The 17450-nt window shown below is 32.1% G+C and overlaps 1 protein-coding gene across 1 annotated transcript; it reads left to right on the forward strand.

The window, feature by feature from the left end:
* The first annotated feature begins 566 nt into the window (after nt 1-566).
* On the forward strand, nt 567-17161 carry LOC148298932 (uncharacterized). The gene is made up of 3 exons (XM_088276514.1): nt 567-646; nt 13804-13972; nt 16240-17161. Exons 1-3 carry the CDS (start codon nt 623-625, stop codon nt 16404-16406), a joined length of 360 nt encoding a protein of 119 aa, XP_088132640.1. The 5' UTR covers nt 567-622; the 3' UTR covers nt 16407-17161.
* Nucleotides 17162-17450: the final 289 nt, after the last annotated feature.

Here is a 17450-nt window from a genome sequence, read left to right on the forward strand (position 1 = left end):
AGTGTGGTTGTCAATAATGGGTAGAATTGGTGAATGTGACACGTGTGTAAAGTGATCACTTTAACCAGTCATCCCCGTAAATGCCCTGACTTCCATATTCTTCTTCATCTTTGATGAGATTTCAAAAAATGACATTATTTTATATCTAACTGGTCAAATTCTAAGCAAAAATAAGACAGTGTCTGGATTTAATACTCCTATACACCGAATTAAGCTATTAAGCTACCGTGCTGGAGATTCCAGGTTAGATTCCCAGGGGGGTAAAAAATTAATATTTTTGATTTCACGCTCTTAATTTATTTAATATTACGCTAGACTGTCCCTGAAACGCAGGAGTGATCACCTTGCCTTAATGTAAGTAACGATCAAGATAATACTGGGTCAATACGATACAGTGCCTTATGCACCATCGGGTGTGGAAAAGGGTTTCAAAAATATTTTCTTCATCAGTTCATAGGCCCTGTAAACACCCAGATTTCAATATCATGAGTTATAGCATCCCTAATCATATGTAAAAATTAATTCCAGTAGATATTAAATGAATATTTTTTTTTCATTCTAGCAATGTGGGCAGCACAAAGATGGCCTGGAATACTCTGGATGGCCAAGGTCCAGGAATTCGATGACTATGAAACAAGGATATGAGGTTAGTTTGGTACTTTTAATAACATCCGAGTGTTCTTTAAATGGTATTACATCTAAAATATTTTGTCTGTAACGTATTGTTTTATTTCGTTTATTAGTAAAAAAAATACTCGTAGAATTATAATCGTTCGTGCGAGTGGTAGGTGCAAGATGAATTGTATTTTTGATTTAATTTTTACTTAGTAAGTATCACTTTATTTTAAAATCTATTATGATAAATATTTCAATTCACTGCGTATAAAAATTGATAGATATTACCATAAAGTGATAGCCGAATCGATTAATGGAGAGATTAATTGTAATCTAGCCTATTTTGTACAGCGCTCTTGAAGCGATTTTTCACGAAAACAATGCTAAGTATAAAGTATTTCATTTATAGTTTCGGCATTCTCTTCGTGCCAAGACATGATGAAATTGTAAAAGAAAAACATTTACTTTATACCACTTGAGTTTATTTTATTATAACAGATAGTTTTAGAAGCCATGCTTCCATCTTCAGGTCTAAATATAAACATAAGTAAGCTAGAAGGCTCTTGTTAAAGATGTGCTAGAATCCCGCTTCGGAAAACCTCCTCAGACAAATGGAACAGATAAATATACGGCGTGATTTTGTTGAGCATAGCTGTAGCTCTTCCCAAAGTCATAACCATTGGGATTTGTCCTGTATATAGGAATGTGAAACAATCTATGCCGACGCTGTCTTATATAACTATCGGGAACATACAGACCAATGCTCCGGATAATTTCAGGATTATCTATCAAACTGCGCAACAATCGATAAAAATGCATAGTTAAATACACATTCCTTCTAGTCTCTAAACTATTGTAGCCAAACATACCACTGGAGACACTCGGTCGAATAAAGCCAAGGATAATAATAAACAGATATTCGGTGCATCTTTACATTTAAACAAGGTGCAAGCATGTTTAATAAAATTTTAGAAACACACCAATGCACTTAACGATGCGTAATACGTCATACTTCCCCTTCTGTAACGGTAGCAATCGAAACAATGGTCGACTGATCTGTAATTTGTAATATTGTATCAAACCACCGCATGTCCTGCAGCCGACCTCAGATCGCTTTCAGCTGTGTTCGGTTGAAGAGCAAAAAACGTCAGCGAGTACTGTAACTACCGCCTTAATACACTTTGCAGTATAACCACACTTTAAATATGCTTTAGTTAGTGTAAATAATTTATAAATATAATTTATATCAGAAGCGCTAACTTTGTGATTGTCCATTTTATAATTAACATGTAACTTTGTTTTAAAATCACTATAAATATTTTACTATAATTTTATTATAAAGTCTACCGGTTTCGAAGCTAATCGCTTCTTTTTTAATAATGATTAATACTAAATTAGTATTAATCAGTCTAGAAATAGAAGCTGTTAGCTTCGAAACCGGTAAACATTATAATTATGTTACAATAAAATATTTATAGTGATTTTAAAATAAAGTTATATTTTAATTATTAAATGGAAAATTACCAGGTTATTGCTTCAAACATAAATGATTTCCTTTTTTGAGCGTTTAAACTATACTCCTCTATCTTGACGTCCAAGTGTGGTATGATTTGTCACCATTATTTGACTAACGTTGACTACAGCCCTCGTATCACGAACCACCCCAAATACCGACAATCCGTCTTACCACTTACTGCTTGCTGCCACCCTGGTAATCTGACCACTAGTTTAAGCCCCTGGCGCACTTGCGATTCAAAACACAAAACGCAAATTCAGCAGTTCGACAACTAGTATTTCAAGTGTATGATAATTTATCGAGAAAAAAAATATGTAAGGTATAACTTAAAATAGGTACATATATCTAATTGGAAATAATCCTGAGTATTTGGACACATTCAAATGTTGTAAATAAATTAACTGGTCAAATTATATTTCGAATATTTAAAGCATTAACTTTGTGGTTCGTAATATATTTTGGAGCAAGAAATCATTTTATTTCTCCAAAATATTGGGTTCGATTCCCAAGGGGGGTAAAATAAATATAAGTGATTTTTTCACTGTAATATTTATTCACTATTACCCTGGACTGGTACCTGAAGCGGAAGACTGATCACCTTTCCTTCATGTGTAAACGATCAAGATAACACTGCGTTTATATGACGCAGTGCCCTATGCACCATTGGGTGCGGATAAGGGTTTAAAAAAAAATATTGGTCAAATTATAGACTATGATGAAAAAATTGAAAATCTTGTTTTCAAGCGTTTCTCAAGTATGTGAATATAATCCAGGATTTGGACCTCACATACATACGAATCGAAAGAGCCTCTTCTTAATAATAGCTTTACTCATCCCAACATAGATGGCTGTTGTGAACTCGCACATATTGTGTTACGAATTTGATCAATGTGTCCAAAAGTTTAAAAAAAATAATAGTGTGGTTGTCAATCATGGGTAAAATTGGTGAATGTTACGTGTGTGTAAAGTGATCACTCAACTTAGCCTATGACGGTCGTAAGCCCTGATAATGTCTAGATTTACCATATTCTTATTTATCTTAGTTGATTGAAAATTGTCAAAATTAATGTAAGATAGTGTGTTGAGATAGTTTGAGTAAGTGAATCAAACAAGTGAATAAGGAATAGCAAAAGAATTTCAGTAAGCAAATGTGTTTAATAATAGAAGCAGAGGAAGATCGCGAAAAACTTTGCATGATCAAGTATGCCAAATGCTTGAAAGCGACCAGGTCAAGTGTCGAAATAATTGGCGAGTATGTATGAGGAGATGCATGAATGTAGAAGATTCGAAGATTGTTTGAAAAGATAGATTGGTGTGGCGTTCTATCCTCTCTGAAACCTACCCTTGTGAAAATGTGACGTAATTGTTAGGTAGTTAGTTTTAAGGGGTAGAAATAACGTAATAATTTAAGAAAATAAATATTATCCCAGTCCAAATAAAGATTTAAAGATACTTAGGGTAGAATGTTATATATTGTTGGTGTGATGGGGTCGGTATTCACCACCCTCTTATGTCCAGCAAATTTGTTACCCTGCGGTGATTTGAAACCAAAGCACCCTCAAGAATTATTACGACATTCTCAAACTCGGTGATATTTGAACTTCACATTTGTCTTTAGAAAATTTACTACTTTACAAACGTTTTTTTTTTTTAAATCATCTTCGCTTCCAATGAGTTCTAGATTTCCGTAAAAAGCATATTAAAATAGCAGCGCCCTCAAAATCACCATTAAATTAATCACTCCTCATTTCTCTATAATATTTTGAGTGTGTGAGAAGATATTGAGAACAATTTGATTTACTGTTTAAAAAAAATAGTAACATGGTTGGCAATTAATTAACATACAAACTATAATTTATTTCCAATGTGCAATCACTGCACATGTCTGAGATGAGATGAGCGTGTCTGCTAAAACATGTTTAGTAGAATCACAGTTGAATATTATAATCAACTCATAATCGTCATATACTGTGAAAATTACGATTATTCGCTCTATAATTGTGTAGAACGAGCAAGGTTGTCGCATTTTGTGAAAATTGTACAAAAAACGAATATTTTTATTACATTTACATTTTGTACTGATATTAATCAGTGGGACTGCATTTTACGAAATAAAATATTTTTTACCACCCTTCACTACCATAGCACTATTTACACACTCAAAACTACACATTTTTTTTAACACATGCGATTTTTGTTTGACCCATTTTGTATATACTAATATTATTAACATTTTTGTTAACAAAAGTAAAAATGACCAACCACAAAGTAAATGCTTTAAATATTAATAATTATGAGAATATATATTTTTTTTTACTTTTATTTAATTTCATCAGTGACTGGGTTTCATCGTTACCGATATCATCACATGCAATCTTTAATTATACTCTTATAAAATCAAATTCTACCACGAAACGTAAGGAAATAAAATGAAATCGTAATTTTCAAAAACCACCAATTAATTACCACTGAATAGTCCTTAACTAAATAAAAGTTTAAAAATTAATTAAAAATGTCTATAAAAAAATTTAATTCACACATATGTTATTTTACAACAACTATTACCAATTATATTATTATCTCTGCCTTCACATGCGGAAGCAGCCCGGTGGTTAGTTGACTGCAGTATAGATCTCGCTTTATGATTGAAAGTTGATCTTTTTCATTGAAAATATTTCATCTTTTCATATCATTTACAAGTAAAATACTTTACACTTTGTATCAACGCAGGCAAATGAGAGAATAATCATACATTTTGTAGTACAAATGCATACGCAGATACAAAGTAATTTCTGAGAACAGATAATCATACTTCATTACAGTCTTTATTGTGAATTTGCACGTAACATGATAATTATTAATTAAGTACAAACTTTAGAAATGCATACACACATACATTATGTAAAGATAACAGAATTGACCACTTAAAAATAATTATAACAATGATCTGGAACAATTTAGCAAATATGTACCTAGGGGGAAACTTCAAGCACACTACGTCACGCCAAGGCATATATAATTTTCAAAAAAAGTTATTTTCTCTTGCTTAAAAAAAAACTAGTTAATTTTAATATCCATTTTGACCGTTACTGTGTTGCTAAAAAATAGTCCTTTCTTTTATATTGTGTAAAATAATATTTATTTATTTTTAATTAAATTTTTACTTATTAAATACTACTACTATACCATGTAAAAATTAAATTTAAAATGGATAGATATTTCCACAAAGTGATTGAATCAATTTATGAAAATAAAGACTCACTATTTTTGTTTCATTTGGTATTAACTTTACGATGTATTAAATTAATAAAAAATAATTATTTATAAGTACTTATAAAATACAAGTTTTTAATGTATTGACGTATTTACATAGTTTTGACAACTACATATGTTCTTATCAGCAAGTGAAAATACAAACTGAGACTAGTTTTGCCTAAATTTATAAACATAACAGCGGTCTTAAACAATTGTTTTTTATTTATTTTATTTATTTTATTTATTTTAAATTCACAGCTGCACATAATATATTTACCCAAGAACTATGTTAATACAATAGTTTAGATAAAATAAGTCTAAAATATTAATATTTTTGAATTTTCAATTATTATTTATAATTTACTAGCAATAATATTGTCATTTTTCCTATAAGTATAAGTATAAAAATAAGTGTGTTTATAGTATAATTACTCTTTTATACATTGTTTTTCTTCAAAGTCTTTTCTGTTTTATACATACATATGTATCCAAAAAATAATCAGATAAATTCATTTCATTAGAAACAAAATCTCTGACGTTATGTCTAGGATTTGTTCATAAAATGCTTTCGATGAAAATACAAATACACATTTTTATTATTCCGTTTTTACCACAATAGATCAAAGTTAATTTCTTAAAAAATGAATTTTAATATTTTTATTTTCGACTTTTTAAATCGAATTATTTCTTTTTTGGCAACCCTGTTTCGCCATCTATCGGAAATTAATAAACTAAACCATTAAATTGCATCGGATAAAGCGGATTCTCACACGGTAATCTTTACGTCACGTACGTGCTTATCATTCAATGAATTCCGAGAAAAGTGATGTTTATTCAACGGACCGTTCACCTATCGTCAAAGTGCATCTACTGTGAAGATCGATTCAACACGTATGTTGATAACATTTGATTGCACTTTTTAAACATGCGGAAAACTTAAATTATTCATTCGTTACAAACAATGATATTTTACAATGGCAATAATGCATTCTCGTCAACAATTTTTGTATAATTTAATTGATTCTACGAGTTTCGTATCGTGGTTCATGAGAAAATTGTGAAATTAAACATTTATAAATTGTGTGCTTTCTGTTTTATTTATTTTTCATTTGATTAAGCTGAGCCATAGCAATGCGTGACCGGGTATAGCTAGTAAAATAATGAAAACATTTTATACTCAATTCTAATTCAACTTAATTTAGTATATATTCACAAAAGCATTACAAACTAAAATTCAAAGCGTATATATTAAAACAAAAATTATGAAGTAAACAAAAACACTCTTGTTAAAGATGTGGAAGAATCCCGCTTCGAAATACCCCCTCAGACACATGGAACAGATCAATATTTGGCGTGATATTGTTCAGCATAGTATTAGCATATAATTGACAGTCCTTCCGGGAATCGTAACTAGAACCTCATGTATGGGAACTAAATGTTTTATCCGCTACTCTATGGAGTTAGACGATAAAACTTAATTATTACTTATCAATATTCGCTCTCTATGTGGTCCACACTGCCTCCAGGATCTTTAGTCGACCACCAGCTCCCTTGCATCCTCGCAAGTCAAGACCGCATCCCTTATTCCTGACGGATTGTCGGCAGTGGACATCCTGGGCTGCTGGAAGCTGATACCTCGTAAAAGAGGCAAGCTTGATGGCGTCTCTCGGGAGGCTTGCGGATACAAGGCTAAGCCAACTGAATCACCTTTTCTTGACGACAGTTGTGAAAGTGATTTTCTGCTTCCTACGTCGTATTCATTGTTCCTCACAAAGTCACAGCACCGAACGCCTAAAACTATTCTCAGGCATTTATTCCTAAAATTGAATAAACGGCTGATCTGGGCCCTTGTAAGGTATTATGCATGATGATCATGTAGCGATGCAGACATTATATAGGTGGCATTTAGTCTTCACCGAGTACAAATCCAATATCCACATAGCCTACAAGACTTATCTCCCTTATACAGTCATCACTTTTAAAACTTTTTTTTTTTAACAAAATGTAACAATAATTGACATAATATTACATTTCCATTTCACTCTCGTCTTTTCTACAGCTACCGGTAGGTAACGAAAAAATGGTGATTAACCAAAATGAACTATTTGCCTTTTTGATACGACCGGTAGAGCCACCGCTAGTGACCGGTCATCAATCATGCCGGCTCTGAACCTTGGATCGGTACAGCAGGTCGGAGAAGCGAGTTTCCCACACCGCCCTGAAGTTCCTCAGGTAGCCGACGTGTAATGATGATGACGATGATGAATGTAATGAGACTACTGTAATCAATTTAACGCGAGCTTTGTAATTTGTGGATCTCTGCGAATAAATATACAAGATGGACACGAGACACGGAATAAAAAGAGATTTTTTTATTGATATCTCTATATAAATAATGATATACATAAAAATGTTGGCATTTAAAAAGGCTAGCGCCCTGTCATTGACTATGGAATGGAAGGTTTTCTGATGACAGTCAACCGTCCACCTTAGCCTGAGGAGTTTTACGTGGTTTCCTCCCAGCAACGAGCAAATGCTGAGATGTTCCTGACTGGCCCACACTAGATTATCCCTCCTGTTCCCAACACAGATTCAAATAAAAACATTTTTGAATTAGTTTTTAAAAAAATCCACAAAATGATGATGTACATAATATATAAAACCCCTATCCGCACCCCAATGGTGTATAGGGCACTGCATCATATAAACGCAGTGTTATCTTGATCGTTTACACATGAAGGAAAGGTGATCAGCCCTCCGCTTCAGGTACCAGTCCAGGGTAATATTGAATAAATATTACAATGAAAAAATCACTCATATTTATTTGACCCCCCCTGGGAATCGAACCCGGGACCTCCAGAACGGTAGCCGAGCGTGCTGACCATTACACTACGGAGGCGGAAAATACATAATAAGCAAGGTAAATAATCAATAATTTTCCTATCTTAAAAAAAAACTGTCATTGACTGTTTTAAATGACCACTTTAAAAAATATTCATCATTATATCCATGATTGACAACCACACTACTAAAATTCTGAAATTTTGATTGAGACATTCTTTCATATGGTAGTTCTCGGTATCATATATGGTGAACTTGAGTAAGTTCAATCAAAAACCTTCATTAAATCCATGTAAAAATCTTTTAGTATTATTTTACATACTTACAGACCATTTTCATTTTTTAAATCCCATTATTTTGAGTTCTTATTTTGTACATGATTTCTTAATTGGCTACACATGCAAGTTACGATGATAATAAAAACCTTGATGAATACTGATGAATATGGAAAGGATTACGACCTGTCATTGGCTGGTTTGAGCAATCACTTTATACACTGCAATATTCACCATTCTATCCAAGATAATCAAACCGTCAAAAATATACAATGAAATTTCTCAAGTACTTTATTATTTTTTTAAACTCACTCCTTTCAACAACGTCGTATTTCAAAAAATCTAAAATTTTCAGTTGTGCATGTTTTCGTAATGCCTAGAAAATGTACTATATCCCAGCAAAAGCGGCATATTTTTAATTTAATATTTATCCGCTTACAGGGCAGAAAGTGTTGTTTTTGCATTTTGAAGAAAAGGTATTGTTTTATTATTTTTTAAATATCCTAAATATTTTTTTAATGGAGAAAAAACATTCAGGTTTTACCTAAAAAGATCTGTTGCATAATAAAAAGTTCAATAAGTGGCTTGACATTTATTTTTAATACATTGTATTATATTTTTAAACTTTAAAAACGATCTCCTCAAAAATTATGATTTTTGATATATGACGTTGTTGAAAGGAGTAAGCGATAAGTAAATTTCACCTCCCTTTTTACAAAGTTTCTTTGGTTTACTCACCAGAAGTTTGTTTATTAAAATTACCAATGCAATTTGAGATTACTACATATACTGACTTGTCGAAATTTCAAATAGCACTATGTCCAAATTTTACCAATATGTTCTCCTCATAAAAACTAAACGTTCAAGTGCAACGTATCTTTTTATAAACGGTATCCATTTTACTTGTGGCGTTTCATATGTGAAATAATTAATACTGTGACATAAGGGTTACGCAGGTATTTAATCATTGTGAATAAATTGATTTTAATTCTGAAATAAATTTAATTATTCTTCTTTACATCAAAAGTATCCAAATGATTTACGAGTGTGCATTAAAAATACCGAGACTTGAATACTATTATACGTAATGTGGAAGAGGAGGTTTCTTTGCATTGATGGATTCGTGTGGCGTTCTACTCTCTATGCCTATCCCTATGGAAGCAACGTGATGGCTAGTGAGTTGGTTAGTTTTTTTAAACTTATAATAAGTTTTCGTGTATCATGTATTAATATATTAGACTATCTATACCTTGCCACGCGATGTTGCGGCTCAGTCTGATTAAAAGTAAAAGAAAGAAAATAGAATGCACACATTTATAATATCTGTAATTTCAAATATCTTGTAAGGATAAACAAAATTTAAAATCTATGAAATAACAAAGCATCGTGCTTCTTTACAGCAAGTGTCAAGAAGCACGATGCCACCATGAGTAATGTTTAGTGTTGCGTGAGTTACTATTATGTTCAATACATGGCGCTGCCATTGCAGTAGAAATGGTGTTTTTATAAAAAAAATACCTGTCAAATTACGGATATATTCTTCAATAAAAAAACCTACTGTATGCTACTTCGTCGGCGACATTTACTCGTATAGTTGAAATTAGTAAGTTTTTTTACTAACAGAAACCTTTTTGAAATGTATGTGAGATTATTTTCAAATTATTTTACACATTTTTATAGGCTATCTAGGTTGGTTTAAGTGATCGCTTTATACACTTTATAACATTCACCCTTCTACCCATGATTGACAATTTTATGTTTGAATTAAGTCTCGTATTTTAAGAACTAATCAACTACTTTTAATAACATATCACATAGTTTTTAGCATTATTCCATGGGGTGCTTGAATAATCGAATTTTATCCCCACTTTGTCCACCCATAAAAAATCAAACAAAAAGTCTGGAAGTGATGAAACCACTTCACCATTAAAACACCATAACTCCTCTTCCCATCATATGGGAATCAACCCTCCGGTCAAAAATGGGCGAACATAACTCATATCAGAACTTGTGAAATAAAAAAACCATCCCTTGATATTTGGTCATTTATCATTCATTTTCCAGTTGCTTCTGCAATATTTTCTTCCTTGCTACCCTGGTAATAAAAATTCTTTAAGATTAACCCCTAAGATAACTCTGTTTAATTTTGTTTAATTTTTTATTATTTTTTTGAGTAAATTAAAGGTTGATGAAGGTTTTTGCCAAAACAAAAATACAATTTTTAATCAATGTTTTACTTAGTAAATACCATTATTTCTTAAAATCTACTGTGACACGTGTTTCGATGCATTTCGCGTCATTTTTAACACCGAAAATGATTTTTAACCGAAAATGGTATTTACAAATTATTTTTAAAAAAAATAATTAAAAATGGAAAGATTTTACCACAAAGTGACTGCCGAATCAATTAATGTAATTAAAAATAAACCTTTACTTTACACACGTGTAACATTCACCAATTCTACCCATTATTGACAACCACACTACTCAAATTCTTGGAAGTTCTATATATTAGAACCAATTTAGATACCTTGTTCTCGAATCACTAGAACTTCACCAGAGACATCTATGACGCTCGTCAGCCCCGTAAATGCCCAAACTTCGAGTATTTGGACACACTGAAAATGTTGTAAACAACTTTAATTTCAACATAGATTATTAATTTATATTTTACACAAACACTTATTTGTTTACTATAAATATACATATATGAGTAAACATTCATTTAAAAAATGCGTAGACATAAGAAGCATTTTTTTGCAGAAACCCATCAAGCCACCTTATAAGATAATTCAGATTTGTGAACAAGTATTTGGACGCACTCAAAATGTTGTAAATAAATTAACTGGTAAAATTATAAGTTAAAAATATGAAATAAAAGGACATTTTATAGCATTTCTCACGCATATGATTATAATCCTGGATTCGTGCCTCACATATAATCGAAAGAGTTTCTGGTCAATAAAAAGCTTTTCATCTCACCATAGATGTCTCTAATGAAATTATAGACAATTCAAGCACTATTTTGTGAATTTGAATAGTATATATAGAAGTTCCAAGAATTTGAGTAGTCTGGTTGTAAATCGTGGGTAGAATTGGCGAATTTTACAAGCGTGTAAAATGATCACTTAAATCAGCCTATAACTGTCATGAGCCCAGACTTCCATATTCTTCTTCATCTATGTCGAGATGTCTAAAATTTATTGTAACTGCAGACAGCTGGTAGAATTCCATATTGAATTGTTGGTTAATATATCCAAAATAAAACACGGTTTGTTGGATTGAATTCTATATTTATTTATGTATATGTTAGTACGTGACGCGTTTCGTCTTCTTAGGTCATTATCAAACATACAAACTTATCGCGTCACGTATTAACATATATATAAATAAATGTTGAATTCAATCCAACAAACCGAGTTTTATTTTGGATATATTACCCAACAATGTCTAAAATTATTTATTGCATTGCGAACGTAGTTCCCATTGTGTGGTGTTACATCTCAAACCACCCATGTCCATTTTTTTATCATATTCAGTAGACCTCGCAAGTGTTACTCGCAATAAATAATATATTAGAGACCTTTTTACCCGATCACGTATCTCGTTAGATCGTGTCCGAGGGGTCATTTCTTATATCCTCCTAACTTCTGCACCCCTGGTACATTTTTTTAACCCTTATTGTAATGCAGTTTTCCCTACTTAACAAACTCGACAAGGGTAGGATATAAATCAAAAATTTATTAAGAAGGAAAAGCTCCGAGATGGAAAGCTTTTTAATATTACATTATAAAAGGTAATGCGAGTTTTTTCATAAATAAAATATTAAATATTTGCTTCGAGATAAAACTTTTCCCTAGGGTTTCTGATTGTCTGCCTCCGTAGCAAAGTGGTTAGCGTATTTCTCTACGTTACCGAAGGTATTAGGTTCGATTAATTTATGGTTGATTTCTATGTCAGAGAGAATAGAACGCCATACTAATCTGTCTTTGCAAACAACTTGATTCTTCCATTTAGGCATCTCCTCATACATATGTCGATTATTCTGACTCCTGGCCAGACCACGCCCAAGTGATTCTTCGGTCTTCCTCTGCTTCCATTTCCATTTTCCACTACATTTTCCCATCAATTTATTTTACTGTTTTTTATCCACTCATTCGATTCACATGTCCAAACCATCTCAACACGCCTATCTAAAAAAATATATATTTACAAAGTACTTAGTAATTAAATTATTTTACTTAGTAATAAATGTAACCCTGAAGAGGGAAACAGGTTGTTGCCGAAACTAGTTGGTTAAATAAAAATGTGAGTGGATCAGAACACAAAGTATTTTTATATCTCGAAATAATATATATTTACAAAGCTTACATTTTTACATTGCCTTGCATTCTTTCCTTATATCACCATAAAAACAACTATCGTCATACTATCAACTATCAACATTGAGGGATCACATTTTGACTGCATTTAATTTCTTATTAAATAGTTTCAATTTCGGGACTAGAAATTTCTGAAATAATGTTTTTAATGAATAAGTAATCATTCTTTTTTTTGCTTATTCAAACCATTCTTAACTTTGTGGTATGGTAATATTTCTCCATATCATTCATCGTACAATTTAAAAATGGTATTACGTAAAGTGAACGATGAATGATAATGAAATTGTTAATTATTCTCTGAACTATTTTGACAATTTCTCGAATGTTTTTCGCAGATACTTTGTGGCACATTTTACAAACTTTATAAAATTAAACAAATTTGTTTCAATCACTTTTTATGGGTACACTTTATCCAACCGGTTTCGACAAAAACCATATTTTCATATGGTGTACGGAGTACGTGGAAGTTTTTGGTATCATAAGGGAAAGGTAATTAACTATAACCTAACTATGAGTATAACAATGTTTTAGGATTAGTACATAAACCATGATGATGACAAGGTTCTTGTCGAAACCAGCTGGAAAAAGTGTACCAATAAAAAGTGGTTAAAACAAAGTTGTTTTATTTTATGAAGTTTATAAAATGTGCCACAAAGTATCTGCGAAAAACATTCAAGAAACAAAATAAAGAGTTCACGCATTCGTGGAAGCCTGGCTGTAACAGGCATCAATAGTAAGGTAGGGGAAATGCAATTGAGATGGTATATAGCATGGCCAAACAGGATGCAAAGAACCTGATCATATTGTGAAATAGTCAATCGCCATGGATCTTCCTCGAAAGGCATCTAGAGGAAGACCGTGCGTACAGTGCGTTGTTACATACTCCTACTACAATCACTGGTCATATTTTCCGTTGCAGGCAAAGATGAACACATCGGATCCACTAGGCGCCATGTCACACCAGAAGAGCGGTGGGGAGGGGGAACGTCTATCCCTGGGAGGACATCACCATCATCATCATCATCACCACCAGTCCGCCGTGAGCCAGATGCTGTACGGAGCAGCGGGCCTGACAGCTGGGAGATCAGGTAAGATCTTATCGGTGACATAATAATAGATGCCGACTGTGTTGTATACATTGCTTTTTTTTGTATACATTTATTTAAATCACAATTTAAATATATTTAGAACTTTTTTGTAGAGACCCACCAAGCCAGCTTGTGTGTCTTGTCGGTGGAGTTCTTAAAAAAATCATAAATATACATATAATGACTTCCGACATGCGTTGTAGCGAATACGGCGAGTTAAAGAGACGAGCGGAGGATAGAGAATAACCATAAAGGAAGCAAACGAATCAACACAGAAATTGTAACTCACGAAGAAGAGTAATATATCCAACAGCGCAGCGTTAGAAACTATTGATATATTTTATTGACTTTTTTCCAAGGCTATGTAACTGGATTTTCATTGTTGAGTACAATATTTAATTTTGTAATATATGTATATATATATATATATATATATATATATATATATATATATATATATATATATATATATATATATATATATATATATATATATATATATATATATATATATATATATATATATATATATATATATATATATATATATATATATATATATATATATATATATATATATATATATATATATATATATATATATATATATATATATATATATATATATATATATATATATATATATATATATATATATATATATATATATATATATATATATATATATATATATATATATATATATATATATATATATATATATATATATATATATATATATATATATATATATATATATATATATATATATATATATATATATATATATATATATATATATATATATATATATATATATATATATATATATATATATATATATATATATATATATATATTCGAGGAAGGGAAGCCTGGGTGTAACAGACATCAATGCTACGGTTGGTTAAAGGCAATATGAGATGGTATGGACACATAGGACGCAGAGAACCTGATCATATTGTGAACCAGGCAATCGCCAACGGTCTGCTTCGAAAGACATTTAGAGAAGATCAAAGAATTCATGGAGGCTGCAGAAAAAAAACATGATTCGAAGGCATTTCCTAGGTGACTTTGTTGATGACAGAAGGACCTACAACCTAAGGACGAGGAGAGATGATCCCAATAGTCTGAAGGCGATAAGTTGGGATGGAGCCAGGAAGAAGAAGATTGTTTGCAAAGAAAAACTGGTGTGGCGTTCTATTCTCTCTGCCTATCTCAGCGGACAGAAAGTTTGCTGTGCTGTGTCTGTTATACGAGGCATCACTGTATTTTTTTAATAAACTTTTTTTTTGTTAAATTTAAAGATCTGTTTCTAATCATTAAATTAATTGAAACTCAAACCGGTTGATTTAAAATGTTTGTTAAATTTTGTTTTGTAATGGAAGTGACTTTGAAGTGTTTTTTTTTTAATTTTAATAGATTTCAATTATTTGTTTTTCTTTCAGATTGAAGAAAAACGATTTTATATTAAAATAAACCAAAAGACTAAAAATGAGACGTCTCGAATTTATGAGTAAAAAATACTTTTTCATTTTAAATTTTAAGTATTACTTGGTAATTAAATTAAATACCATCCTTTCTTTCAATTTATTGAGAGAAGTGTTTCTATCGATCTTATTTATTTTTAATGGGAAAAAAACTATTGGGGAATATTTATAGAAAATAGACTAGGGTTACTACCCATATTTCTTGCTCTTCAACCTCCCAAGGTCACAAATCTAAAATTTAGACTAAGCTCCATAAAAAGTGTTTAAAAATAATATTGAATACGTCGAAACACGTAACAATAGATAACTAAAAATAATGGTATTCCCAAGTAAAAATTAATAAAAAATGGATACATAGAATCGTATTCGACCGAAGCGAAATGTCTCAACTTCAACGCAATTAATGAATTCATTTACAACATTTTGAGTGTGTCCAAAACTTGTTCACAAATCTGGATTATCTCCAATTACAGGAGTTATTTTTCATATTATTTTATGACATCTCATCAAAGATGAAGAAGAGGATGGAAGTCTGGGAAGTCTGGTTGTCAATAATGGGTAGAATTGGTGAATGTTACACTTGTGTAAAGTGATCACTTAAACCAGCCTATGACGTCAGCCCCGTAAATGCCCAGACTTCCATATTCTTCTTCATCTTTGATGAGATGTCAAAAAATAATATGATTAGTGAATTCCTATACGAGTGTGCTTCTTACTGAATATGTGTACGAAAAATTGCTGCATCCATTTATGCAATTTTAGTTTTTTTTTCTTCAGGATCCTCCAGCTCATCCCCCGGAGGTGGTGGTCCAGGATCTCTCCTTGTAGTTCCTCAACCAAAACAGGCCGGAAGTCCAAGATTAGGAGTTTCGCAGCAGCACGGAGGAGCACCCAGGAAGTACCACTGCAAGATGTGTCCACAGGTTAGTGCTTTAATTAATTGAACCATATCCGCTCCCTAGGTGGAGCATGTGGAGTTCACAAACTGTCTCCAGGCTTTTCTGTAGGCCGTCAGCTCCCTTGCATCCTTCCAAGTCAGATTTGCGTCCCGAAGTTCTGACGAGAACTGCCGACGAATTGTCAGCAGTGGTCGTCCTGGGCGGCGCGAACCTGATGCCTTGTAAAAGAGGCAAGCTTGATTAAGGCTCTCAGGAGGCATGCGGAGTACATGGCCAAGCCAACTGAATCGCCTTTTCTTGACGACAGTTGTGACCAAGATTTGCTGCGTCCTACGCCTTATCTCTTCATTCCTCACAAAGTCAAACCACCGTACGCCTAACATTCTCCGCAGGCACCTATTCTCGATGCTCAGTACACGGCTGCTCTGGGCCCTTGTAAGGTGCTTTAAAAATAAACAAATTTATCTTACGTACATTTTTATTACGTTATTTGTTATATTCTATTAAACGTTCTGTCTAAACGTCATCGTCGATGGATTACAACAATTGGTCAAATATGTTTTTTTTAAATTTTTTTATCGGAAACCAACAGAATATTTAACAAAAATAACATCTTCTTCTTCTTCTTTTTATAGGCCTTGTGGCCTGTTTTTAAGAGGGATTAGCCTCCTGCGACATCGATTCCCAGCTATAGACTCATCTCTTTGGTGGTCTGCCCAAAGTAACATAATATAATAAAATACAAAAATAATAATTCCAATCATAGGTTTCCACCGTAATCTAAAAATAAATAAAAAAAAATAATTAAACTGTCATAAAAGTAGAACTAAATAGAAAATTTCTTATTATTTTTTGATATCTCATCAAAGATGAAGAAGAATATGGAAGTCTGGGCATTTACGGGGCTTACGACCGTCATAGACTGGTTTAAGTGATCACTTTACACACATGTAACATTCACCAATTCTACCCATTATTGACAACCACACTACTCAAATTCTTGGAAGTTCTATATATATGAACCGATTTAGAAACCTTGTTCATAAATCACTAGAACTTCACTAGAGACATCTATTGGTGAGATGTAAA

The sequence above is a fragment of the Brachycentrus maculatus genome, unplaced genomic scaffold (genome assembly GCF_059751285.1).
Source record: "Brachycentrus maculatus isolate JH-2025_06_01 unplaced genomic scaffold, ASM5975128v1 h1tg001489l, whole genome shotgun sequence".
In the NCBI taxonomy this organism is placed as follows: domain Eukaryota; kingdom Metazoa; phylum Arthropoda; class Insecta; order Trichoptera; family Brachycentridae; genus Brachycentrus; species Brachycentrus maculatus.

Bases quoted from the DNA above. Each gene is read 5' to 3' on its own strand.
- LOC148298932 (XM_088276514.1), top strand. From the start codon at position 623: ATGACTATGAAACAAGGATATGAG. The intron at 647-13,803 runs GTTAGTTTGGTA...TTTCCGTTGCAG, and splicing joins CTATGAAACAAGGATATGAG to GCAAAGATGAACACATCGGA. The intron at 13,973-16,239 runs GTAAGATCTTAT...TTTTTTCTTCAG, and splicing joins CCTGACAGCTGGGAGATCAG to GATCCTCCAGCTCATCCCCC.